The 25,309-nt window shown below is 45.5% G+C and overlaps 1 protein-coding gene across 2 annotated transcripts; it reads right to left on the minus strand.

Moving 5' to 3' along the window:
- Window positions 1–1,630: 1,630 nt before the first annotated feature.
- Window positions 1,631–23,917, minus strand: HP1BP3 (heterochromatin protein 1 binding protein 3). 2 transcript variants are annotated; one of them, XM_074924680.1, is made up of 13 exons: window positions 23,829–23,917; window positions 15,242–15,441; window positions 14,708–14,810; window positions 13,123–13,273; window positions 12,688–12,847; window positions 11,510–11,653; window positions 10,877–10,957; window positions 9,089–9,243; window positions 8,230–8,320; window positions 7,391–7,550; window positions 4,698–4,809; window positions 3,599–3,736; window positions 1,631–2,832 (listed from the first exon to the last, which is right to left on the minus strand). In XM_074924680.1, exons 2-13 carry the CDS (start codon window positions 15,335–15,337, stop codon window positions 2,547–2,549), a joined length of 1,677 nt encoding a protein of 558 aa, XP_074780781.1. In that variant the 5' UTR covers window positions 15,338–15,441; window positions 23,829–23,917; the 3' UTR covers window positions 1,631–2,546. The 2 variants fall into 2 exon arrangements, with proteins under 2 accessions (XP_074780781.1, XP_074780782.1); XM_074924681.1 differs by lacking the exon at window positions 15,242–15,441 and having other exon boundaries at window positions 23,829–23,916.
- Window positions 23,918–25,309: the final 1,392 nt, after the last annotated feature.

Genomic DNA, 25,309 nt, shown 5'->3' on the forward strand with positions numbered 1-25,309 from the left:
AAGCTGCCCCCAGCCCCAGGGGTGTGCTTGGTTCCTGGGAAGGGAAAGCACCAGTTTGGGGAGGAGATGGGGTCTAAGCCCTTAGGGGTGCATCCAAAAATGCCCGTTTTGTGCCCTGCTGCTCCCAAAAGTGCCAGGAAAAGGGTCCAAACGGCAGCATTCAAACCTTGGGTCCCCGCCAGCTGCTTCGAGATGCTGCGAGATGCCCCAGCAGAGCCTGCCGGAAATGTTGATAGCGTAGAAACAGGGGGAAAAGAAAAAAAAAAAAAAGAAAAAACCAGGACAGATGGGGCTGAAGAAATAACATAACAGAGCCCAGTCTGGGCAGGAAGCAGAGCCTGGAGAAGAGCGAGCAGGAGATAGGATTAACCTTCCCGAACACGCGGCGATGCTGCTGTGGGATGATTTTCCCGTTCGATCCCGGTTGCTGCTCCTGGGAGGGAAGGATCTGTCCTTTGGATTCCATACAGGCAGACCCGCGGCTGTTTATTTTGGCTTGGTGTGTAGAAATCACCTAATTAGCAATTAAAACCACAACCAAGAAGTTTGGTGATGACCAAGGGATCTAATGGCTGTTTTTAGCACAACGCTCTAATTTGAGGCGCCCCACAGCAAAATTAAGCTCACATGGAGAAAAAAACTAAATAAATTGGTGTTATCCTGAGCAGTGTTTTAACAAATATCTGTGGGGTTGTTGATGTGGGAACGTTATTGTGGAAGGCACAAAACGTCCTGCGCTGAGTGAGGACTCCTTGTCCTTGTAAACATCCTATTGATGAGAGAAGCAGTTTCTCAAATTTGGCTCACGGTAGCACCTGCCTGGAGGAAAACACCGACAAAACCCACTGTTTTGGTACAAGCAGCCCTAGGAAAGAGCCATTAACCAATGTCTCTACATGCTTTACATCCCTGAGGATTCCTCTTTGATCAGTGCTTTCACTCTGCCAGTTTCACACCAGCTGTGGTTTTAGTTAACCTGCTGTCTGCACACTCTCGTTACAGGGCTGGGAACAATTTAGGGCATTTCTGTAAGAATTTTTTTAACTCTCAGTTGTTAGAGGTACCACGCTGGGATGGCAACTGAAAATAATAAATTCAGTAAGGCTATTTTTCTCCTTTTTATGCATTTTATTTCTAGAGGTACTTCCACTCCTCTCAGCACGGTACGTGCAAAGCTCTTTCCAAAAGGCCGTTAAAGGAAAAAGACTGTCAGGTCCCATCGAATCCGCGTTGCCCCGAGGAGGCCGAGGGAGAGCCGGGCCGTGGTGGAGCGTTTCGGAACGCGGGCGCTGCTCTGGGGAGGAGGGCGAGAGGTGGAAGGATTTCAGCTGGTCTTTTTTTGTCCCCACTGGTGACTGACGGGGGGCAGAGGGAGAAGAGGAGCAGTGAGAGGTTCAAGCAGAGCTCTCTGCTTGCTCGCCTTTGTCTCCGGAGAAAATGGGGGAGAAAAAGGTCACAAGCGGGTGCAGCTACAGAGCTTGTCAGGGGCTCGGGCTGAAACAGCCCTGGTCTTCCACACCTGCAATGTAGTTTTAACAAAGATTTGCCTCTGCAGCGATCCACGGTGACTGTAATTCCCTCCTCTCTACCTTTCCAGGAGGAGAAAGAGAAAGGACACACAAACTGGGCCTGGAATCTAGTTTCATTTTATTTTAGCAAACTGCATGTTCTTCACTTATCAACATCTCTACATTAGCAATTGTATAGCTCTCCAACTTTTCTTTAAAAAAGGGTAAACAAGAGGTGACAAAACTCAGGCTCTTCCATCTCTTAAAAACATCTGAAAGTTGGATTCAAGAAGACTTCTATATATTTTGGTTTTAAGGTAACAGATGTGGTGTGGAAACACTAATTCAAATCACCCGCCTAACCGAGAACCACCCCTTTAGGAACCCCTCTGGCCTCAGACCGTCAGCAGACGCCGCAGCCTCTGACTGCTGAAGATCTGAGTCCCTGTCCAACAAACCTCGTTGCTCTGGAGGAGCCCGGGCTGTCGCTGCCACGGCGGCGCAGGAGGCGGCTCCCCCAGGGCTCGGGTAAGTGCTGTACGGACACCGCAGCCTCACGGGAGCGTAAGGACCTCGCCACGCCGGGGGTCTAGGGAGGACTCTTCTGCCGTTGGACCTGCTTATTTAAGAATCATATTCCCCCAATCATCCTGTTCCTGCTCTCTAAAGATATAAAGATCTTCTCTGAAGAATTTTTAAAAGCCAACCCTTACCCCCCCACCCCCTCCCCCCCAAACCCAAGAGGAACACGGTAAAATGTACAGATTATATATGTCCTAGAAAAGTCCTAAAAGTATCGCAGAAACTAAAGATGACTTGTTCCAGGGGAGGGGCAGGCAGGAGGCACAGCACTCAGATCTAATAAATGCTCGGGTTGGTTTGATTTAGTTTTCAGCTTTTTCCCCATCATTCAAGAAAAAAAAACCATAACAAAAATTAAAGAAGTGTTTAAGCATCAGAACTAAAATACAAATGCACGTTGACTTATAAAACAAGGTTGTGGATTTGACCATGGGATTCCCTGACAGTGGAAAAATTTTACTTTTTTGCCCGGAGAGATTTCCTCATGGTGGATTTGCCCTTGGCAGAAGGTTTCACCTCCTTCCTCCCGCTGGCTGCTGGTTTCTTGGAAGAGCTGCCACCAGAGGGTTTCTTGATGGCTGGGGCTGCTGGTTTGGCTTTCTTAGCAGGGGTTTTAACCTTGGGAGGGGGCTTTGCTTTCCCCCGGCGGGCTGCGGGGGTTTTTCTTGGCTTGGGTTTGGACTCTCTTCGCTTCATCGGAGGGGCCCTGCTCTGTGATTTTGGAGGCGGCCTCTTCTGCATCCTGTCAGAAAGAGAGACAGCACAAGATCTCAGTGGAGGCGCAAATGCTACCCAGAGCAGAGCTGCTGTCGTCAATTTGCATAAATGAAGCAGATCTTGGCATCCTTGTTCTTTACCACGGATGTTTCTTTATGCAGCAGTACATTTCATTAGCTAAATCCCAAAGAGCAAGAACTCCTCTGGCAGATCGTGTCACGCTAAGCACTTCTCAATCCCCACAGTGCTCTGCCAGTGAGATTTCAAACTCCTTTGTTAGGCATATAAACATACAAATAATGGCAATGAATCAAAGTCAATTGTCAGAACAATTCAGAGAGATAAGCACTATCTCTCCTCTCTAAATGGAATTTTATTACTTAATGAACAACACTTATCTTAAATCCATATTCTAGTAAGGCAGGTTTCATATCTGGCTACAGAACTGCAAATAACGCTGTAGGAAACAGTCTTCCTAAGGAAACATTTCATAAATACAAGAAGTCCCATGTGAAACATCACATGAAAAAGCAGAGAAGGTGACTTTAGGAGACTAAAGGCAACGCAAAGATAAATACGGGCTCTCTTCTCATCTGGAGCTAAAAAAAGAGGCAAGTTTCAAATTATGGTATCTCTAGAGCAAGGCATAATTAGAAACTTTTTCCAACACCTCTGAGAAAGAGCCTTGTGGATAAATAACCACACCAAGAGACAAACCTGTGTGCTCTACAGCTGTGACAGTCGCTTTTATTTCATCTGAAGGAACCCATTTATCTCTCGTGCTGCCATACCTCTTCTTTGGTGGTGGCTCTTCCTCCTCAGACTCTTCCTCTTCAGATTCTTCTTCCTCCTCCGATTCCTCCTCTTCTTCCTCATCAGATTCCTCAGAATCCTCATCCTGCTGCTTCTCTGGGTAGAGCACATCTGGGCTACAAGAGGGTTCTTGTCAGAGCGTGACTGACTTCTAAGGATACAACTTCAGGGTTGGCAAGCCTTGGGTAACCCTGGCGCTCATCAGGCACTGCTGCCCACCCTCCTGTAAGGTTACAGCTCTGAGCCTAATCCAGAAATACCCCCCAAGACTTCTGTGTTTGCTGCTATCTGAAACCAATGTTATTTAGTCTCTGCAATGGCAGAAGCGCGACAGTTTGTAAGTCACCAGGAATGCCCCAGCCCTCAGCTGCCCTTTCTCCAGTTCTCTTCCTCATTGCTCCTTCTGCGCAGACACAGGAAGGCAGACAACAAAGGGACAAGATCAGACTTTGGTGGCTCTGAACGCGGGCTGAAGCCACTGAGCACTTTGTGTGCATGCAGTAAAAGAAGGTGGGGAGCAGAGACTTTAATGACTATGCTGCCATTTGGCTCTTTGTGGGACACTAAGTCACCCTCCCTGGGCTCCAGCGGCCCAGCACAATATGCACGCACAGCAGGAGAGGAGAGGCTGTTTTAGTCTCACCGTAGCTAATCTAGGTCATCTTCCCTCCTCCCACCTCTCCTCCACATCGGCACTAAGAGAGGCGAGCAGCTGGGTCCTGCTTGTTAGGAGCATCCTTGCGTTAAGAACACCACCGCACTACCTGCTCACGCGGATTTGTTTTGGCATGGGAATGCTTAAATAGCCCCCATCCTGCAAAAAAAGCATCACGACAGAGTACCTGAGAATATCAAGCCCAATATTTTTATCGCCCTTAGAAGCTTTTCTTGCTAATGAAGTCTGCTTTATGTCCACTCACAGTCAGACACCCCAGTAATGTCATTATCTAGAGTGAATGTGGGTGACAACCTTGTGGTTCATCAGTTATTAAACCCTCCACAAACTTCCTTGTAAATAGGAGGTCGGTCTATCTGGCTCACCTATCTTGAACATCATTTTACAGCCAAGCTCTTTACCTAGGATAATAAGGGAAGCAGAGCTGAAAGGTTCCACTGAAGCCCTTCCCAGAAATTTGCTCCATCCATCCATTCTTCTCACATTTCTGCAGGGTTCTCTTCAGTAGATGCACTGCAAAAAAAAAAAAAAAAAAAATCAGAGAAAGGTTGCGTTACTATCTTTATCCGCTTGTCTAACCTTACTGCTCTCTGCAGTGCCCCCTGAAATCAGAGAGGGAGAGTCAGGATAAAGTCTCCTTTGCCCAGGACACCTGCAGAGGAATGAAACAGCACCGGAGACCCAACACTCGTGAAGACATCACCGCATGCTTCTTTCTACACGAGCAAAGAGTAGCTGCTGCGGGCAGGACCCAGCTAGACTACTATGTTTAGAAGTTTTAGTACATCTCATTTAAAGGGAAATCCTCTCGCACTTAATTTTTCAAGCAACATACAAGTGTTTGTTCCCGAACACTTGGCAAGTGTGGCTTTAAATTCTCTAAAGGAAGGAAGAAGTCAAGAACAGCATGTGTTTTTGATGTCACGATCAAGGGATCCTCCTTTATAAACGCATTCAACAGCACCACGTAACTATGACTCTCCAAAGTCTTGGCTTTCTTCAGCCTGTTCTCCAAAGTGCTTTTAAAAACAAGCCTTTACCCTGCTTTTGGCCTCCTCATGTTCTAAATTTAATGTGGTGCATCTTTCTCTGTTCTTGTTTTTTTTTGTTGGGTGGTTGTTTTGTTTTGTTTGTTTGTTTTTTAAAAAGGGGAAAATATTTAGACTAGAAATATGACAAATGCACTTTTTATTCTAGTCTTCTGTTCCATTGTGCACTGTGTAAGAATTGTAATTGAAACCATGCAAGGACAGGGGATCTTTGTTTCTGGCAAAGGGCTGAAGTTGTTTAGTCAGTTCAAAACCATTTTCAGCTTGAATTAGAGGGACCATTTACATATTTAGCTCCCTCCAAACCAAGGGAGAAGCAAAGCCTGCCCTCAAGTACATTCCAAAGAGGTTCCCTTGAGAAATGGAAAAATACAAAGCAACATGCTGGCTGAACTGTCATCTGAATCTGTTCTGTACAATTAATGCAAAGGTATTCACTCCAACCACTTATTCAACACTCTTGAAACGGGCTTTTATCAAGAACTGACATCTCACAACAAGAGGATCCTTTGGGACAATGTCATACCCTCACTAGCTTACAGGCTACCTCTGCTGAAATGTTTGACTTTGACTGGCACTGGAAGAGCTTGCACAGCTAATTGAGTTGATTGCATCCATTAAATTACTACTGTTGCAACATTAGGATTGTCATCGTTCAAGAATTCTTTAAAAAGCCCCTACTTTCATAAACACGAGCAAGACATAAAACAGGGCTGGTTTTACTCTGGGTACCGAAAATCAATAGCAGTACGTAAAGGATTTGACTCCAGTCAAGTCCAGTTAGAAGCACGAGGTATGAAACGGGGAGGAGTGCAGAGCACTGGCTCTGCAGCACGTACCAGTCTGATTTTACATCTCACCAGATCTTCCTCCGGTTGCTATTAAAATGGACCAGAGATCATCAAAATTCTTTTATGTAATGGAAGGAGAAAGAAAACAACAGATTGCAAGCTGAAATTTCCTTATCTGACTTGCAAGACTGAAAAGCACTGGAGGACGGCTAAACACAGGCCTCAAAGGACAGGGCAATTTCCAGTGGTTCTGAAAATAAATTGTGCAAGGGCTTGGCAAACTCTTCCCTGCCCCAAGATTAAGAAGTCACACTTGACATCAGTCTCTAATTGGCAGAAGGCCTCAGGCAACTACTTTAGTTGTGAGGGAACCTGCGCTCCTCTCCGTGTCACCGAGCCCCACATCAAACAGCCGCGCTGATGCTGCGCTTCAGCTCCAGGCAAAGAGTGCGGGAGCAGCAACCTCCTCTCCGGCCCCACGTCCCAAGGAATGGCACCAGCACGGTGACACCACAGTAACAAACCGATCTACCTTCCAGGTTTGACTCTAGTAGAGGCTGCCGCGAGCTCGTTCTGCTTCAAATGACCTCCAGCCTTGGTTAAACAACTGTATGGGGGCTCAGACCAAACCATGCAAAGAAGCCATTAGAAGATCTGCTTTAAAAATCTCTGTCAGTATTGCTTCTGCTAAGGCAAAAGTCAAAACAGACATTAGTGTCATTCCTGGGAACAAAGACATGCCAAATCTCTTCCCAAATACAACAGGATTAGTTTCTCTCCTCACTTGCTTGACCTCTTAAAAATCAGAGCCAAAGAAGGACCTCAAACAAATCACTAAGAGGGGTGCTTGAGAATTTTTTTTAAAAGTTAGACTATGCAGCTTCTCTAAATAAAAAGCAACGAGGAACTGCATTTATGCAAAGCTGTAGCCTTTCAAAATAGAGAGAGACGGATGAAATCAACTTAGTGATTTAAGAACAATAAACTATTTGAATGCCGTTCCCCCTTCCTGGGAACATGCAATGGACAAGAGAAACATGCATTATGTCTCAGAAACGAGCCTTTGTCAGGCTTGAAAGGAACTAATGGGTATTAAAAACACTGAGCATCTCTGCAGCACAAAGAGCCAAGCAGCTGTCAGTGCCCCAGCAAGCTCAACTGAATAGTTTAAAGGTGCTGCACAGACGCATCTGCAGCTGCAGGACTCTCTCTCAGCATGCAGAGGAGAAGCCTTTACACAGATTGGTACTTTACCCTGGAAGTTGGAGTTGGTCCCTGGGTAGTTTTCCAGGATATACTTCTTCAGTGCTGTGGTGGAGCAGGTCTTCGGTTCATTCATGGCCGCAATAGCAGACAGGATGGCATCTTCCATCACAGTCCCACCCAGCAGGGGCTTCTCCCCTGATTTCTTCAGCTATTTTCCAAGGAGGAAGAGAAAAGCATCAAGACAAAATTCTCCCAAACCAGGTCAGGACAAGCTCCTCTGCACCAGGTGGGTCGGCGCTCCTGCATTAGCACAGATACGTTTTATATTAAAACACTGCACAGGGAACGCTGCTCTCCCAGCTTTAATTGGGAGGAAAGGCCCATTCATTCAACTGGCCTGGAGTGGCTTTTTATCAGTAACACATTGTCCTAGTCCCCAGATACACTGCAAGGATGTGGCAATCTAAGGGCCTATCACTCAGGGAAGGCAATAAACCAGATCTTCCTCCATCCCACAGACCAAATGTACCCAAGAGACTTCTATGGCACAGACGTGAGAAAAAGACGTTGCAGACATCTGGGGTACCTACTGCACTTACAATTAGTGATGGGAAGGAAAGCTTACCCCACCAGCTCCCCTACTGTGCTAGTGACTCAGAGCTGAAGCAGCGCGCAGAGCACGCTAAGCAGGGGGGTCTGCTCCAGAAACGTAGACCAAGAGGAGAATAACAGTGCTACTGCTTCATAATTTGACAACTCCTGAGCATGACAGGCTGCTAAAGAAAGGTGTACCCCGTGAAACTGGGAGGGGGGAGAGGGCGCGTTAGCTTCGATCCAACGTTTGTGGTCAGTACAGTCAACAAAAAAAGACGAACTCTGGCTCTGACCTGGAATGTCCCCGACGCTCCCTTCCCTGTGATCTGCTCTAACTGGCCTTTCTCTACAGCTCTCTGCAGGGCATTCTTCAACAGCTGGGGTCTGAAATACAGGAGGATAAAGCTTTACTGACACACACTGACAGCTTGAAAAACAGAGAAACAACGCTTCATACAGAGTGTGAGCAGAGCAGTACTTACAAGCGGTATCTGCCTACATACAGACATTTTAAACGGAGATCTGTCAGCAAGTGCTGATTAGATGAGAAGAACAACAGCGTACGTTAGCGGAAATTCAGCTGCAAGGCTTTCTGGGTGTCACTGCGCATCCAGAAACAGACAAGCTTCTTTGCTTGGAAGGATTTACCCATTTTGAAAAGCACCTTTGGACTTGGGCAGTGAGTCAGCTTGCAGACAACCAAGGGACTGAGTACAAGCCCCTGGAAGAGGTGATGCACAGGGTTTTCCTAGATTTGCTTCCTCCCCGTGCCTTGACCCGCTCTGTATGGGCACACCTGAAGATTACTGGAGGCGTGTGCCAGCTAAAGCATCCAGAAACAAGTGGGATAAGATCCCAAGGAGAGACCTTCACATCCACGCAGCTAAAAGGATCTGGTTTTGGTTAAGGGCGGAGGTGGGTAGAGCAGTGCTTGATGTCAGCGTCAGGAACAAAGATTGGGTGTGGAGGGATGCAGAAAAAGGCAGAGCTTTTCCTCAAGCTTTCCTGCAGGCTCTACAATGCAGAGCACCACCTGCCTGCTGCCTGCTGAAATACTGAACCGAATCACCGTGAGGGAGGCAAAGCCAGAGGAAGGCTGTGTTTCACCGCTCCTCTGCAGCTCTGCTTGCAAAAGGGTACCCTTGCACCTACCTTATATCTACTTTGAGTTTGGGGTAATACTGAGACACATATTTCTTGATCAGGCTGTAAGAAGCTTCCTTCGGCTCACAAAGGCGGGTGAAAGCCAGTGGCAGGACATCTTCCAGCTTGACTTGTTGCTCTGCAGTCGAAGTGGAAGTGCTTTTCTGAAATACACATACTTTTACACATCAGTGGGGCCTAAAACTCTGGGTTTTCTGAACCAGCAATGCACAGGTGAGGAGAAGTGCTCCTGTCTCTGGTCACAGATCTGGAAAATCAAGTTCTGTATGGCAGCTCTTTAAATGAACAATTTAAAAAGTTTAGCAGCTTAAGTAACATTGAGCAAATTTGGCCAGAATTTGCATAGGAGTCTTAGGAAAAGTTTTACAAATATAAATTGCTGAGTATTTAACAACATCTGTATTTTTAATTATTTCCTTCCTCTTTCGGTAGACACCTTCCTCTGCTACCCTTCAGTGGGACAGGTGAAAATGATACATGCTGACATGAAACTTAAAAACCAAAGGCAAGACCTGTTTACACAGGCTAAATCTTCCCCAAAATTAACAGCTGAACAGGAATGCCTTTTTTTTTTTTTTTTTTTTCCAGATGACAGAATGGAATCTTGATTGAAGCCAATGCTCCCTTCTGAATTTTCCTCCATCCCTTTGTTACTATGAGGAGGGGATGATCAGGAAAAAAAACGGGTCTGTTCTTTATACAGAAAAGACAGTTGGTGAAATGTGCTGAAGTTTGTAACGATTTTGATGCTGAACAGCAGCTTTGCAAACAGTCAAATGGGTGAGAGTGCTGCTCACCCAGACAGCTGCTCGACTGCTAGCTGAATTCACCGAGAACAAAAGCAAGCTATTTGTTTTGCTGCAACACAGAGAAAGTAACTACGAACAAAGACACCGATATGCTGCAGACAAGAAAAGTGATGTGTTAGCAGTTATCAGGTGCCTTGCTCAAACTTCTCGTGGAGCCAGTGAGCTCTATTTAAAAAGAAGTTACATTGCAATTAGTTTCCTTCAGTGCCCTGATACCAAGTGTGTCACCGCTTCCCTCAGTTTTTGGACTTTTGGTCTCCCCAGTAGCCAAGAGATAAGCACCAAGGCGTTACATACTGTCTGGGTTCACACGTCTAAGCCGCAAGGGGATCGGCAATTCCAGCTAAGCGTTTCGTAACGGCGGTGTTAGAAATGTGTTTCAAACACCCAGCGCAGCAGGGAGTGGGGAACAGCAGTGCTGGAACCATGTCTAATTGGGAGGGCTAGCCTCAAAAAACCCCACATCCCATTTTACTACCTCAGAACAATATACACCCAATATTAGCAGCTTTCTTCCAGAAGCCTTAGGACATTTTCTTCTTCCTCCCTCTGCCCTCACAGCCGATGTAAAAATGGTCATCTGACAGTCCTGAAGTCTTCCATTTATCCATGCAACAGATATAAGAGAAACAGCAATAGCATAAAGCTCTCTTACAATACCTGAGAGGCATCTCTCTCTACCAGGTAAAGACAGAAGAGGAGCTTCATGGTTATTCAGTTTTCTGCCTCTGAACCAAAGCCTAGGGGTTTAATGTAAACATTTTAAAACTAAGGTTTTGATTATTCTACTTGATTTTACTTTGTCATTCTGATTTTAGTGGAATGCATGTTTTGATTACTGTACTTGGGGAGGAAAAGTACAGCAAAGAGGAGAATAGTATTTGGGCTGACGTTAGGCTGCATTTCTTAAAATACATGTGTTTCAGTGCAAGATTTTTAAGAGCGTTGTTAAAATGATGCACCTTACCTTTCTGTCTCTGGCTTTTGGAACCGTTTTTCCTGCATTAGACACCACCACAAAGCTCCCAGAAGCTCCCTTTCCTTTCACCTAGTTCAAAAGAAAGCCCACTTCAGTCTTTAAGAAAGTAACTCAGAATTGTTACACCCTGAAAAAGACTGACATAACTGCAGATTTTGAATGCACTGTCACCCTGGTGATGGACGTTATGGCAGAAGCCTGATTTGAACCCACTGACATGTCACTAAGATCAGAAGCCACAGCCAGACATTAATAACATATTCTGCTGTCCTGACCAGGAGAGCCTAACAGATATCACGGGCATAAATGACAGTGGTAAGAGAAACGTGTTGCTGCAGAAGTGACATCGCTGGACTCAGTTTGGAGACACATGCTGCTGCAATGCTGTATGACACACCACCAAGGAATGGTCATAAATTGCACAAAAGACAGCTGTGAAAAGTGTCTGATTGACAGAACAATGCTGAAATTCTGTCAGTGTCTAACACGGTGGAGACAGAGCTTGATTAATCTCCACGAGGGAGAACACGACCACCCCAGAAACCTGCTACTGGAGTTTAAGAAACTCCTCTGTAATTGAGCGATACCACTTCCAGGGCTGCTCCACAAAGCAACTCTTACCTGTCTAATGATTCCTCTCTCCAGTTCCCTTTTCAATGCTTGCTTTAGAAGGTAGCCTCTCCTCTCAAGCTCCAGGGAAGGGTATTTGTGGATGATGTATTTACGTATTGCAACGACCGACGCACCGCTCTTTTGAAAGCACGCCTGGAACGGAGGCAAAAAGTTAGTAGAAACCACCTGCACTGCAATTATCTTGCTGTGGGCCTGGAAGAACCGAGACTGAACTGATGTGTATAAGCCAGGACAGCAGCACAGGGTGCCACGGCTGGCCTTTTCCCCACAATGACTCAAGAGTATAAAATATGACCCACAAAATACTTAACTTTCCCCTTCAGAGTGGCTGAAGGGCAGACAACACAAAAGCAGTACAGCAAGAGTGTATCAGCTGCTCCCGTATTCCGAAGCATTTACAAGTAATGGCATAAACACCACATGCTGCTACAAAACAGTCACCTTTTGGCAAACCAACTGCTAAGTCATTTTACTAATGTCAGACAGAGTAATCAAGTCAGAACAAGTTGCCATTTTTTTTTTTTTTTTTTAAGAAGTTGGAGGATTGACATTAGTAAACTAGTAAAAAACTTAAATTGAAGATACGGCAGCTGGAAAGGCCATCTTGCAATTAAGGCTGGTGGAGTCCAGGCCCCCTGAGCATGAATCAAGCCTCAAGGGGAGAGCAGCAGCACAACTACACAGCACAGGTCTTCTCCAACCAAGAGGGATACAGTAAACCAAGACCAACACCACTTTGGAATGCTAGTTTACAGTACTTCCATCTGTCCTGAATTAGAATAAGTTAACACTGAAAAAAGCACGTATCAAATAGATGGATTAATCAAGGTAAATCAAGTTAAATACTTAAGTCAAGTTAAATAGAAGGCACACCAAATTAAACAATAACAGCAATCAACCAGGTTATGTCACCCAAGCTGTTTCTAATAACATAAACAAATTCTAAACAAAGAAATAAGCTACAGGGCTCCTCATCATCATCACGGACTCACATTTCAGCTCCACGGGCTGTCAGGAAGAAGCATACACATCTTACACAGTGAGTTTCCTGCTAACAGACAGCACTATCATCTGTACCACCAGCAAGCTGAAATTGTGGATTTTAGGCGCACAAATTATTCTGCTTTGTGACAGATGAACAAAAGAAACTTTTGTCTCCTGCTTACCCTGATGGCCTCAGTTAAAATAGCATCCATTTTGGGACGTGAGGTGGCAGCCATCTGAGTTTGCTTCTGTGCTCTAGCTAGCTGGCTAGCAGAAAGAGTAGCCCACGCAGGAATGGTCTTTTTCACCTTCTTCTCCTTCTCCTTAGACTGATCCTTCTCGCTTAGAAAAAATACAAAGCAATAGTAAGACAAGAGACACTGTAAAACAAGCCAACAAGCAGAACAACAACAAAAAGTCCAGAACATCTGACACTGAAAATAATTTAAAGAACATTTTGATGTTTCTATCAGAAAAAAATAGAGACTCTATCTCGATATTCAGTCTCACACATGTTCTAAGAACAGCATCTTTGCCATCATCTTTTCTATCTCTAGAACCTGACTTTCTCCAGAATCCTACCCAAATCCCTGAATGCAGCACTAAGCAAGTCTTACTCCTTTTTGGTTTCTTCTGAGGACTTTGTTTCCCCCTTCCCTTCATTCTCAGGTTCCTTTGGCTGTTCTGCTTCACTGGATGCAGCAGGCAGGGTTTCAGTCTCTCGTTCTTCTCCAGCAGAGGCAGATTCCTCAGAGGTGACTTCTGCATCTGAAAGATGGTGAACGTGAATCAAGTTACTCCCTAAAATTACCCTCTATTCATCAGGAAGGCGGAGGGGCAATAAAAAAAGCTTACGAACACACCCCAAAATTATTTCACACCAGACAAATTTCTTTCCTCTAATTTAAACAGATGATTTGAATGTAACTTAGGAAGGGAACAAAGCTATTGAAAGTTTCAATAAGGTGCAATCAACCATCAAATGCCGAAACAACTTCAAACAACATCATGTAGAATTTTCATAATGAACGAATCGCCCCAGTCTTCGCCTCTTAACTCCAGCAGTTACTGTTGCAATCGTCCCTCATCAGAGAGGCCTGGGTGGGGAAGGGAGGAGGAAATCAGTACCAGGAAACACTTAACATTTTCCCCTAGGTGGAGGTTTATGTGTTTTCAACTCCAAGCAAAACCATACATCTCTACAAGAAATTTGGATGGATACATACAAGTAGCTTTGTTTACGATCTTCAAACACTGCTATTTCTGCACCACACACTGTGGCACCTGAAGGATTTTAACCACTCAATCACATTTTTTCAGACTCAGCAAAGCTTTAGATTGCCCATCCACTTGCAGAAGCCCTTGTCTATCAGCAGGATCAAATCCAGTCAGAAATCAACTTACCAAGCAAATTAACTCCAGTATATTTAGGTGAGAATAGCTTTCAGACCGGGCTGTCTGCTAGGTAAGACACATATAAATTGCCACTACCCACTTTTTGGGTAAAGAGCTGTCTACAAGGACTGCTCCATGCAGTAGACATATTCTCCATCTCTGAGAAAGAGCTTAAGCACTCCTGCTACGTTCCTGTGCATGGTCTTCCCATGGAGGCATCATGCATTTAAAATACACAGTGTAGTAATAGTTTCATATGTAATTTATTTGTGACACCAAAGAGGACAAAATCAGTGAAACTAACTGAATGCAATACTGAAATGACACATTCTGAGAAACTGAGGTAAAGCTGCTAAGACCAGACACGTTAATATCAGACTAGATTTTATGACACATTGTGGTAAAATCCTTTTGTTCAGGAAAAGAAAGAAAAAAAAAAATACTTTGTTTTTCCATTCACTAACCCCACCCTTCAATCTCAAGCCTTCTTCCTGACACTACTGAAACTTCACAATTTCCACCTTTACTCTAAAGAACGTGCAAGCTTAAAAGGGGCTATATTTAGCTATATTTTCATGTCTGGAGTGTCAGGACCTTTTCACGGTGTATGAAAGACAAAACGAATAGGTTCAGACTTAAAAGAGTGGCTGCAAAACACAACTTCCCAATAATCCAAGAAAAGCCTGTGAAAAGGAGCTAAGCATTAGTAAATATTTTAAACTTGGCAGTAGGGTTTTTCAGAAGTTTCCAAACACAAGCCTATGTTTGGACATATATTAACAATCCGCTACAGAACTATTACCGTACCCGCTTTGACCTCTTCACCTTCAGCAGGTTTGCTTTTGGGAGCAGTTTCACGGGAAGAAGAATTCACCGAGCGACGGATCGGCATTGTGTCTTCTTCAACTTTCTACAAAGATGAAAAGTTGTCTATGAAAATCAGTACAGATACTGGAAAGAATCAGAAAGTTTTTGAAATGGGATTAAAGTAAATCAAAGCAGAAATATTCTGGTTACGTTTGGATTTTTCAGAATTTTAAAAGACAGTAACCCTCAAACCAGCTTCTTTGAAGCATACTAGGAGAAAACAGTTGCATATTTTACAGTTATAAAAGAAATAATTTCTTTTCAATTCCAAATTAGTTGAGACGAGCATTTGAGGATTTTGACAAATACAGCATCTCGGGGAAGCAGGGAAGGGTTAGGAGAGTGCCTACAGGGTTTATTACACTCCCAATCGAGTTTCCTACAAGCGGGGGAGAAAGTACCGAGTAACCTTCAGCAGGACTGGAAGTCAAGGACTGATCCAAGGGCAAGCTTGGAGAATGGGCCAGCCCCTACCTCACTTAACTTGTCCGTGTGGATCAGCTGAGCTCCCGTTAAGAGTGGAAGCGCCTTATGATGCACGGGTTCAGCTTCAGACAGATCAGTCGCCATTTAAATTAATTTCTAGCCCCAAGTGCAGGTAACACTGCGGAGCCCCAGGTTTTAACCCCAAGGACTTTTTCCTAATGGTTTTCACAATGCAGTGAGGAGTCAACCTAAAGTACAGAAAAGATGTGGTGTGAAAATTAACAAAATAAAAACATCTATGTCCATGTATCTAACAAACTAAAGATTAAAAAGAAAAGAAGGATAAATGATTTACAGCTTATGACTAACATAACCGACAATCAACACTTGCATTCAACAAAGATGCTAAAACATGTATGCAAACTTGAGTGCTATGGATGTAGCAAAAACGGCAAAGGTGTAAGCCAGACCTGCAGCCTGCTCCATTAAAACATATCTGAAAGAATAAAAAGGCTCTTTAAAACAACAGAAAGCAGACTGTGCCTAAAGTGAGGTGTTGAGGTAACCAGTCAGTCACTGACTTTGGGTAAAAGCAGGAGCTGACACATTGATCCAGCTTCTATCAGCCTAAGGAATTAAACCATTAAATCTGTTAGGCAGCAAATACATACACTGGGGACCCGAACCATGCCCCTCCCAAACTAAACCCCATGCGATTTATAGAAATTAAGGAGTCCTTGAAGAAGAAAATAACCATCGAAACAGCAGTCTCCATACCTTCGACAAAAGAATTTATAAACTCCACAAAACTCTCCTCCAAACACATGCACTGTCACAGGTACCAAATGGGTTAAGCTTAGTTTAACCCTCATCAAGTCTTACCCATTACTACCATTACAGTTCTATAACTTTTCTTACCTGTGGCCCATCCACCTGCACCAGCCTCTCCTAAGGAGAGGGGCTCCGCTATTTCCATTGCAAAACAGAAAGTTCACTTGGTCATTCACTTCCTCTTCACAGCACCCCCCTTTAAAAACCTCAGAAGTAAAGCCTCGCCTCTAGCAAACCAGGGCTGGACCTGCCCTCCCCTATTCCATCCAAAGATCAAGCTCCAGAATCCCTTCTTCCCTTCCTTACAGAGAAGCAGCCAAACGCTCCCAATTTCGACTTATTCTGGATGTTTTCCTTTGCTCAGATGTGAAGGCAGACACTTAACCATAAATTTTCACTTTTATACGCCCGAGTGTCTTCCTCTTGAACAGAGACCTAACACGACTCCTGGCACTGTTTTCAAGATGACTTTCACCACTGCAGGGGTGGATGCCCCATACCACATCAATACCAACCTCAATTATTTCGTATTCTTGCCCAAACATACAGTTCTCTTATTACTCATCAGTGGGGATTCCTAATCAATCACAGGGGTTCTGCCTCCCTCAGTTGTTTACCCAAAACACAGCTCGTCTGCACAGAGCACTTCTGTTAAACCTCCAAGCTGTGTAAATAATTTCCATTCAGAAACCAGCAGCAGTGAGAGAAGAGCTGAGGGGAATGTGTGTTAAAATATGATGGTTCATAAAGACTGATGATGCAAGAGGCTATTATGTCATTGCACCTACAAGATCTCCTCTCCAAATAATAAAGCCGTAAATTAATAAACTAATTCCACCGCTGCTGCAGGTGGGTGCAGTGTCACATCGGGTGCACAACTGACCAAGAGACTTTCATTTTGGGAGAACCAGACCCATCACGAGGCAGCATTTCCACGGGAGATGTTCTAAAAGACATGCATGGAGCTGGTCATCTTCAAAGCGCAGCACTTTGGACAGCTAAAGGCAGTCAACCCGCTTCTGCACCATCTATGACCTCTCCTTTGACACTGAACAGTCATTCTGAAAAACGACAGTGAACTAGTCCTGTGGCAGCACCAGGAAAAACAAATGAGTGTAACAGTGCCGGATGTTTTCTTCTGAGACAAAACAGAAAAATCAAAACACACTACATGCCAAAACCAAAATAAAGCAAATGAATGAAGCTTTCTTATGAAATTTCAGAATGGGAAAAAAATACTAACAGACAATTAGAACATACAAACTACAGCCCAGCACTTTTTTTTTTTTCTTTCTTCTTCTATGGGACCTTCCTCAAGTGTAGAAAATGAGAGGAAAAATTAAAAATTCCACCAGGCTTCAGTTCAATATCAAATGCTTTTTTCTAGCAAGCATAGCCTGAAGCTAAAAAAATGCCAGTATTCTGAAGTGAGTCCTAAACCAACCAATTACAGATACGTCCTCAGAGAAATCGGTTGCGGGCTGCAAAAGATGCTTTCCCTGGGATTACTTACACACACATACAAGCATGCACTGTGCCTGACCTGGTCCTGGGTTTTATTTATTTTTAAACGGTGTGACTTGCACGTTACATGCATGAAAACACAGTTTTCCCAACTCTGACTTAAAATTCCACAAGTTCTAAAAAACCCCTTAGTTTAGATCACAGTAGAAACTACTCAAGACTTCTTGCTTTCAAGTGTGAACCTTAACACAGCAAATTCATAACTTCAGTGCCTACAATACATGCAAATAAGTCACCATCCAGCAGATATTCAGAGTGACCCAAACAGGAGCTTGTTGATTCCCTCCACGATTCCACGCGTGGATCATCTCCCACTCAAAAGGCCAAGGGAATCAGAGGGGGAGGAGGATAATCTCCTATTGATTTCAAAGCACTGATATTCAAGGGCAAAGTCACAAGCACCACCTTGTGAAGGCATCACAGCTCAAGGACTGCTCTTCCTTAGCCTATTTCTTTCCACAAAGGGATCAAAGGTAGTTTTCTGGACTGGGTGTGAAATGTCAACTACAAACAGGCCTGAATTTAGTTTCTCAAAAAGATAAAGCAAAAGACTAGAAGTTTTTGCAACAGAAAGGCAGAAAACCTCTCAGTCCCCCCTCCAAATAAAATGATAGATTTAATGAAAAAAAATCAAGTCACCCAAACCAGCTGTTTTCTGGACACCCTATGTCACGCATGGGATACCAAGACATCTCTAAATGTGTAATACAGTTTTGATTACAAGCAACACTCTTAATTAATAAACAATTGGAAAGCAATAACTGTATTTTGCATTTACACAAATGTCAAAGAAACAAATATTGTGCTTAGAAAATAGGAAGAGGCCATCAATTGAGGACGCAGGTTTTCAAGGTGGTCGTTGGGTAGCTCTCATGTACGCTTAAACCTGATGACTGTCAGAAAACAAATAATGACATCAGCAACAATACAAATGTCAGGATACCAACCTTTTCAAAAACTTGCTTGAAAGTACAGATAGTAACTCCTCACATAGCTACTCACACTCATCTTCCCATGGGGCATTTGAACTGCAGGTTTGCAGGTTCCCCAGCTATCATGAACTAGTTAGTTCAAAGGTGGTGATCCAGCAAGGAGAATAAAAAACTCCTCACTTTCTGGATTTCTAGATGAGCAGGAATGGTCTCCCAGCTCAGGAAGTGACCACTAATGGAAGATCCAGCCAAAGCTACAGGTAGCTTTCCATCAACTATTAAGAAAAACTATTGCAACTTCCTCCTGAGCTATCAGCACACTGTTAGGGGGGAAAAAAAAAAAAAAAAAAAAAAAAAAAGGAGGCTTCCGGTGAGACACACATTTTGGATAGTATTTCAGAAGAGTGGAGTCCCCCCAGCAATGTAACAGACAATACAATGTTAAAAAAAAAGAAAGAAGTTAATTTGAAGCATAGTTTGGCCAACTCCTCGAATTTCTGCTGGCCATCAGATTTTCCAGCTTATCTCAGACTTCAATCTCGTTCAAGGGAAAATATTTCAGGATGAAATCAGGTCTTGAATGTGGCAAGCCAACTGTCACGCTGGCGGAAATACCAAGTGACAAGGACACAGGGTAGGGTGCACAGACTGAAAACAAATATGCAATGGAAAAATGAGAAAGCATATCCAATCCTGTGCCCTTAGGGGTGTCCACTTACTGTTACACGACACGTACACTGCTGACTGATGTGCTCTTAGACATGACTTGGTATACAGTACGCGATGGGTCTAGAAATCAGGTCAAAAGGGGCTAGAAAAAAGGTTTTATGGTCTTGCAGATTTGAAGCCAGGGTGTCAAGGGATACAAAACCTCAGAAGCAACATAAGCCAGAATGATTGTTCATTGTTAGAAAGACTTAAAAAGCAAAGTAACTGGATTTCAAGAACAGGCTATTGATTATCATGCAATTCTCTACTAGTTTCTAAAGTTGAATTGAGCAGAAGAACATTTAAATGTCTTGGAAGCTGCAGAAAAAAAGCACAGGAAATGTTAATATTTTCACAAAGCAAAAATGGAAATCCAAACCAAACATGCCAAAATATTACCTTCTAAGTTGCAAGTTGGCCAACTTTTTCAAGACTTCTGGTCCTCTGAAATCCTCAAAGCTCTTCCCTAAAAATCCAGCTCAGGTAGAAGTTACCTAACCCAAGCCCTCAGTATCTAGATTGTTACAGAACGTATCACCCAGCAGCATCTTTGATACAAACTTGTTTTACAAAATGTATCTGTTAAAAGTTCTCAGCTGATCACCTGTCACAGCCCGCTTCACAAAGTTGTTCTAGCATTTACTGATCCCCTTTTGTTTTTGCAGTTCACCGAGCTGCCTGTTGTCTTGATTAAATCAGACCACTAGTATTCAGTCATTTAAAACAGCCTAAAAATGTGCAGAGGAATAAAACATCTTACTGAATACAGAACACAAGTTAGTCCCCACTTCTAATCCTTATTTGGCAACCTGCTCGGAAATTCACTCCCGTTTCACATCTGGCTGAGCATGACTTCACAACTGGCATTCCCATCACTTTTGCTGCCATTCAACAAGTTTCGTGCTAACTTCATCCCGATCCCTACGGCCACCACGCCGCATGGATTTCCTGGGAGGTGTCCTAGTTAAACTGACTTTTCAATCCTGTGCTTCCTGATTAAGCGACAAGGGCTCTATTTGCAACTCTCTTGCGGTCGAGCCTCCCAGAGATCTGTTACAGGCTATCTGAGACCCACGCTGCTACAAGCATTATAAACCATCTTGATTCAATTAAAGAAGAATAGTGGTCCAATACGAAGATCCAATAGCTCACCACTTGCCAGGCAAGAAATTCTTTGGCTTGACTACTGCTACAGTTTCTATTTCCATCCACTCCTTCCCTATACAGCGTTAAGGAGGGGACCAACAAATCCCAAGTACTTTAGGGTTCAGGGGAGCACAGTGAAAATCTGTCATGTTTCTGATATCCAAACACACGCATTCCTACACAAGGAGACCCAAAGGAGAGTTTTTCCTAAGCCTAAAGATATATTTTCATGTCAAGGTAGTACTGAGTTTGGACCTCTGACTCCAAACGCCATGAACGCAACGTGACTTACACCTTGCCTATCCTGTTGACTTTTACAGAGCAAAGTAAAAATTAAATACTGCCCTTTTGCACACAGAGATGCTGCTTTCACTGAAAAAAACAAAAAAAAACCCAAAAAAGGCAAGTTACTACAGTGAGATTGATGCTCTGCCTCCCCTCCTGGGACTGAGCTCAGCACCTCGTCTCTGTAGGATGTAATACCAGAACTCAAAGTCAACTCAATCTCAACAGATGTTTATTAAAATACAAGTAACAATCTATGCCTCATCTCCATTATCCTTCACCAACATGAATGCCAGCTCAATATAAAAAACCCTATAGGTTTCAGATTCTTTCTTGATCAATCTTTGATCTATAAGACAACAGTAACAGCAGATCATTTCCGTGGCCTGGATTACCTTCTCATCCTATACCCAGGAGTTTTTCTTCACATCCCCAAACACACAGTCAAAGCCTGGTAGTGTGCAACTTAAATTATGTCACCATCATACCTAGAAACTTGCAAAAACTTCAGTCAAGGGAGGAATACGAAGCAGAATTCTTGCATAGCTGTCTAAAAATAATCCCTCCCTGCACTGATGCTCAGGATTGTGACAGAGACAACCTCTGTGGGACAATTCAAAAAGAGTTTTTGAACAATTTTTGGCTAGTATGGTCCTTGATCTAGATTCTCCGTGGGCTGCCACTGACACAAGCAGCTAAGGAATGAAATAGTTCATATTAGAGTGCACAGGGTTCAGCTTTAAGTTTAGAACAGGTTTAGGTCAAAAATTCAAACTCCTCCAACATGAAAATCCTCTGCTGCAAGCTTCATAGCCCTGGATGAAATATCTTAATTCCAGGATCCAACATTATGGATTTTGACAAACCACTGACGCTTGAATGAAAATTTAGGTTGCTAACATTACGTACCAGGGTATGAAACTTTTATAGGCTGTATCCTCCTTGCTTAGATAGATTAAATTTAAAACCATATATAAACCCTCCTCCCAAATATTAGTTATTTACCCATCACTTACTGTTCTATAGGACAAAACTATACATGACAAAAGCTGTGATTTTCTTGCAGTCTATATAAAATCTACTCACACCTCACATCAGAGTCCATCAATGTAAAACTTTTTTTTATTCCCTCTCATGGAAATTAAAATCCTCAGAACACCCTGGATCACTTTTAGCAAAACACTGACAAAAGATTCACACATCAGTTTCTATTGAAAGAGAAAACACAAAATAAAAAGATATTCTGAAAACAAAAAATAAATCAAGGAGCTACAACCTGAGGAAAGTGCACGGTTCATTGAAGAACTAATTAATTAGGAGGCACATGCAGGTAAAGGGGAGAAAGGCTGCAAAAGCCAGTAGACGTTTTCAAGGCATATACACCAAGTTCTTCTCCCCAACAGTCATTATGTGTATTTTTTTATCCCCTACCCATTCCTTATTTCCAAGGATTTCCTACTCTACCCACCAATCTCTAAGTCCCTCCTGAGGGAGGGGTTGCAAGTCCTCTCCTGCCCTGTCCATCAAAACACCTCTGTTCTTTAACCGAGCTCATCAGCGATCCCTCCCTCTCCCCTCATTGCCCCTATGCACACTGTCCTCACGTGGAGGAGCTTCAGAGTATGACACCGTTTATGAACACGAGCACTTCTGAACCTTTCCTGCCTCAATAAGACAGCTGCTTGCCAAAGATCGTTGGCCAGCTATTTCCTGAAGATGCTAAAAATACTATTTATGGTAAAAATAAATACACACACACACAAAAAGTCACATGCTTGGAAATGAGGGTGCAACTATTACTCAAAAGGCCTGATAAGAACTGAGAAGTGACACACGCTTGTTAACCCAAAAAATAATTAAGTGGCCACATAAGACTCCTGGAAAGAGTAACCTGTGAAATACCACTGAGTGAACTTTCAGTCTCTGATACACTTTTAAAAGGAGCGAACACACCCACAACCCCACATTATCTAACTTTTCTTCTCCTGCAGCACAGGCTGAGCAGTCCCCCGTGATTTGCAGACAATGGTGACTGTGAAAATAGTTAGAATGCAGGCGGGAAGGATTTGTGCTGAACAGCGTCTCTGGTCTGGAGCTGTCCTCAGGCACCATAAGCTGGTGGAGCCTCTCCGGCCTGGCGAGAGCTACACCACCTTACATCAGCTGTGATTTCGGTACACTGCTCCTTCTCTTTGTCAGCCTTTGCAGGGTTTTAACTGGAAAAACCCCAGTCTAGAGTGGCAATAAGGACGATGAACCCAGAATGGAATCCCCTCTGAAACAGTCCCATTCCAGACGGGAATTTAATAGGCTTCTCTATGGAGAAGCATGTGCAATAAGGGGAGGAGGATAATTAACATTCTTTAACCAGGCTATGACCATCACAGGGTCTCGGGGAGGAGTTTGGAAGTGCCTAGTAGTCTCACGCTTAGGCCTCTATCCACCTCTAGCAGCACCGAGAGGGATTAAGAGCTTGTTTTTGGGAAGCAGAGCCACAACCTGAAGTCTCGGACAAAGGTTCTCCTCGAGCGGTGGCACTTCTGGTGCCTCTGATGAAGTGAGTTTGTGCAGGAAAAAGAAACCCCAGCCAAGCAGCCAAAATGCGGGAAGGCTACCGCGGGAGCTAAGGCACTTCTTAAGTTTATCAACAGCGATTGTGTCGCAGACCTATCGGCCCCTTCCGCCGCTGACCTTCCCCCCCACACCCGCCGGCGTTTACCGGGTGTCAGCGGGACGGCAGAGGCGGGTTTGACGCCCGCACCTCCTTTGTGAGCGACGACGAGAGGCCGGGGGCCCGCACCCCGCCAGGCCCCGCCGCGGCGGCCGCACCTCCCCGGCCTGGCGACACCCGCGGGCCGGGGCCGCCTCCTCCTCGGGCCTGGACGGGGGCGAGCCCGGCGCACCGCGGCCTCCCCGGGTACGGAGGGGGGGGTGTGTGTGGGGGGGAAGCAGGCCGCGCTGCTCACCGCGACAGCATCCTCTGCCCGCGCGGCCTGTCGCGGCTCGTCACGACAGCGCGTCCCCCCGCTCCCTCCGCGGCCTGTCAGAGAGGGGGTGCGGCGCTGAGGGGAGTTCCCGGGCCCCTCCGGCTGCCCCGCCAGGACGCCCCCGCGCACCACCCCGCGGCCTACCGCGCCCGGCCCCCCCCCTCCGCTCCCCCCCCGCCGCGGCAGCGGGGGGCGGGCAGGCGGGGAGGGGGGAGGACTCACCAGCAGGCGCGGCGGACACAAAGCGGCCCCTCTAATGGCGGCGGCGGCGGCGGGGGAACCGGCGGGGGGGGCGCGGGGCAAAGGGGCGGGGGCGGGACCGCGGGGGGTGTGGCCGCGGCGCGCGGTAGGGGGGCGGGACGCGGCGGCGCCGCCGGCCAATGGGAGGCCGCGGGCATTTTTCGAACGCCGGCCCCCCCCCCGGTGCCTTCGCCTCCGCCTCCGCGGCGCGCGGGAGGGGCGGGGGCGGCCGCGCGCGCATGCGCAGAGCCGGCCCCTCCCGCGCCGGGAACGCGCCGTTGAGGGGCGGGGGGCGGCGCCTCGCTGAGGCGTTTCCCGCCTCCGCCCGCTGGGGGCGCCAAGAGCCGCCGCCGGTCCCCTGCTGTCCCCTCCGCGCCTCCCCCGCTCCTGTCAGCGCCGGGCGGACGCGGGCCTTCCGCTGCGGCGGCTCTGCCCGGCCGCTTGGCGATTTCTTTGCCCCGGCCTCTTGCCCCCGCACCGTCCTCAGAGCTGTGTGATGTACCGCCCGCCTCAGCCACCCTCATCCCACCGCTGAGACCCGTCTGCAAGCTGGAAATTTTCTGTCAAAACAAGTTCTGCCTTGCGGGAAGGATCCCTTCTCTGGCGTTCCCTCGCTTTGCTGTGTCAGGCAGCTGCTTCACCCGTGCCCCTGCGGCCCGAGGTGAGGATTATCACCGCAAGGCAGAGCAGAGGTGTGACCCACACTGGTATTTTCACCACCGTGGTTATTTCAGGTCTGTGCAGGGTACGCTGAGGTAATAAACACAAGCTCTTTCTGCCTCCCTCTTGCTATGCTCGTGCTCCAAGTCTGTTACTCTATTTTTTTTGTCTAGGCCTGTAGGTGGGGTTTTTTTTCCCTTCCTCCAAATCCTTCTACTTGCCGTTCGGTTGAGTTTAAGGTACAGCTCCTCAATTCCCTTCCCTACCTACTCACATTTTCTTCTCTGCCCTAAGTACATGCTTTCCACAAGCTGTCTCCAAAAACATCACAGAACTTTTAATCTGTTGTCTCTTGCCCAAGCAGTTTCTTATCTTTGTCTTCTGCACATAATCCTTACTTGTGCGCTGCCAACCTCTCCCCACCTGTGTTTTTACAATTTGAAGGCTGTATGGGCAATAACACATTTCTTTGGGCACTCTTATTCCCTCCTATGGGTGGGAAGTCCCTCTGTGAGCACTTTTAAGAAGTACACCGCTCGAAGCACCGCAGAGGTGTCTTGTTTTGTCTGTTTCTGGTTTAAGCTTTTTCCAACTTCCCCCCCCCCCCCCCCCCCCTTTAGGTGGCTACTGCAGCAGTGTACTACACCCAAGAACGTTGTCTTCCAAAGCCAAGCTGTTGTGACCAAGGCCTGGCCTTGCTTAGTGTCATCTTTTCCACTCCAGATTATCACCGTGATGCTTTGCCTTCATACAGTCCTTTGTCTCAAATGCTCGACAGCCCTGGAAGCGCCTTGCCCAGATGG

This window comes from Athene noctua, chromosome 22 (assembly GCF_965140245.1).
Source record: "Athene noctua chromosome 22, bAthNoc1.hap1.1, whole genome shotgun sequence".
NCBI classification, from domain to species: Eukaryota; Metazoa; Chordata; class Aves; order Strigiformes; family Strigidae; genus Athene; species Athene noctua.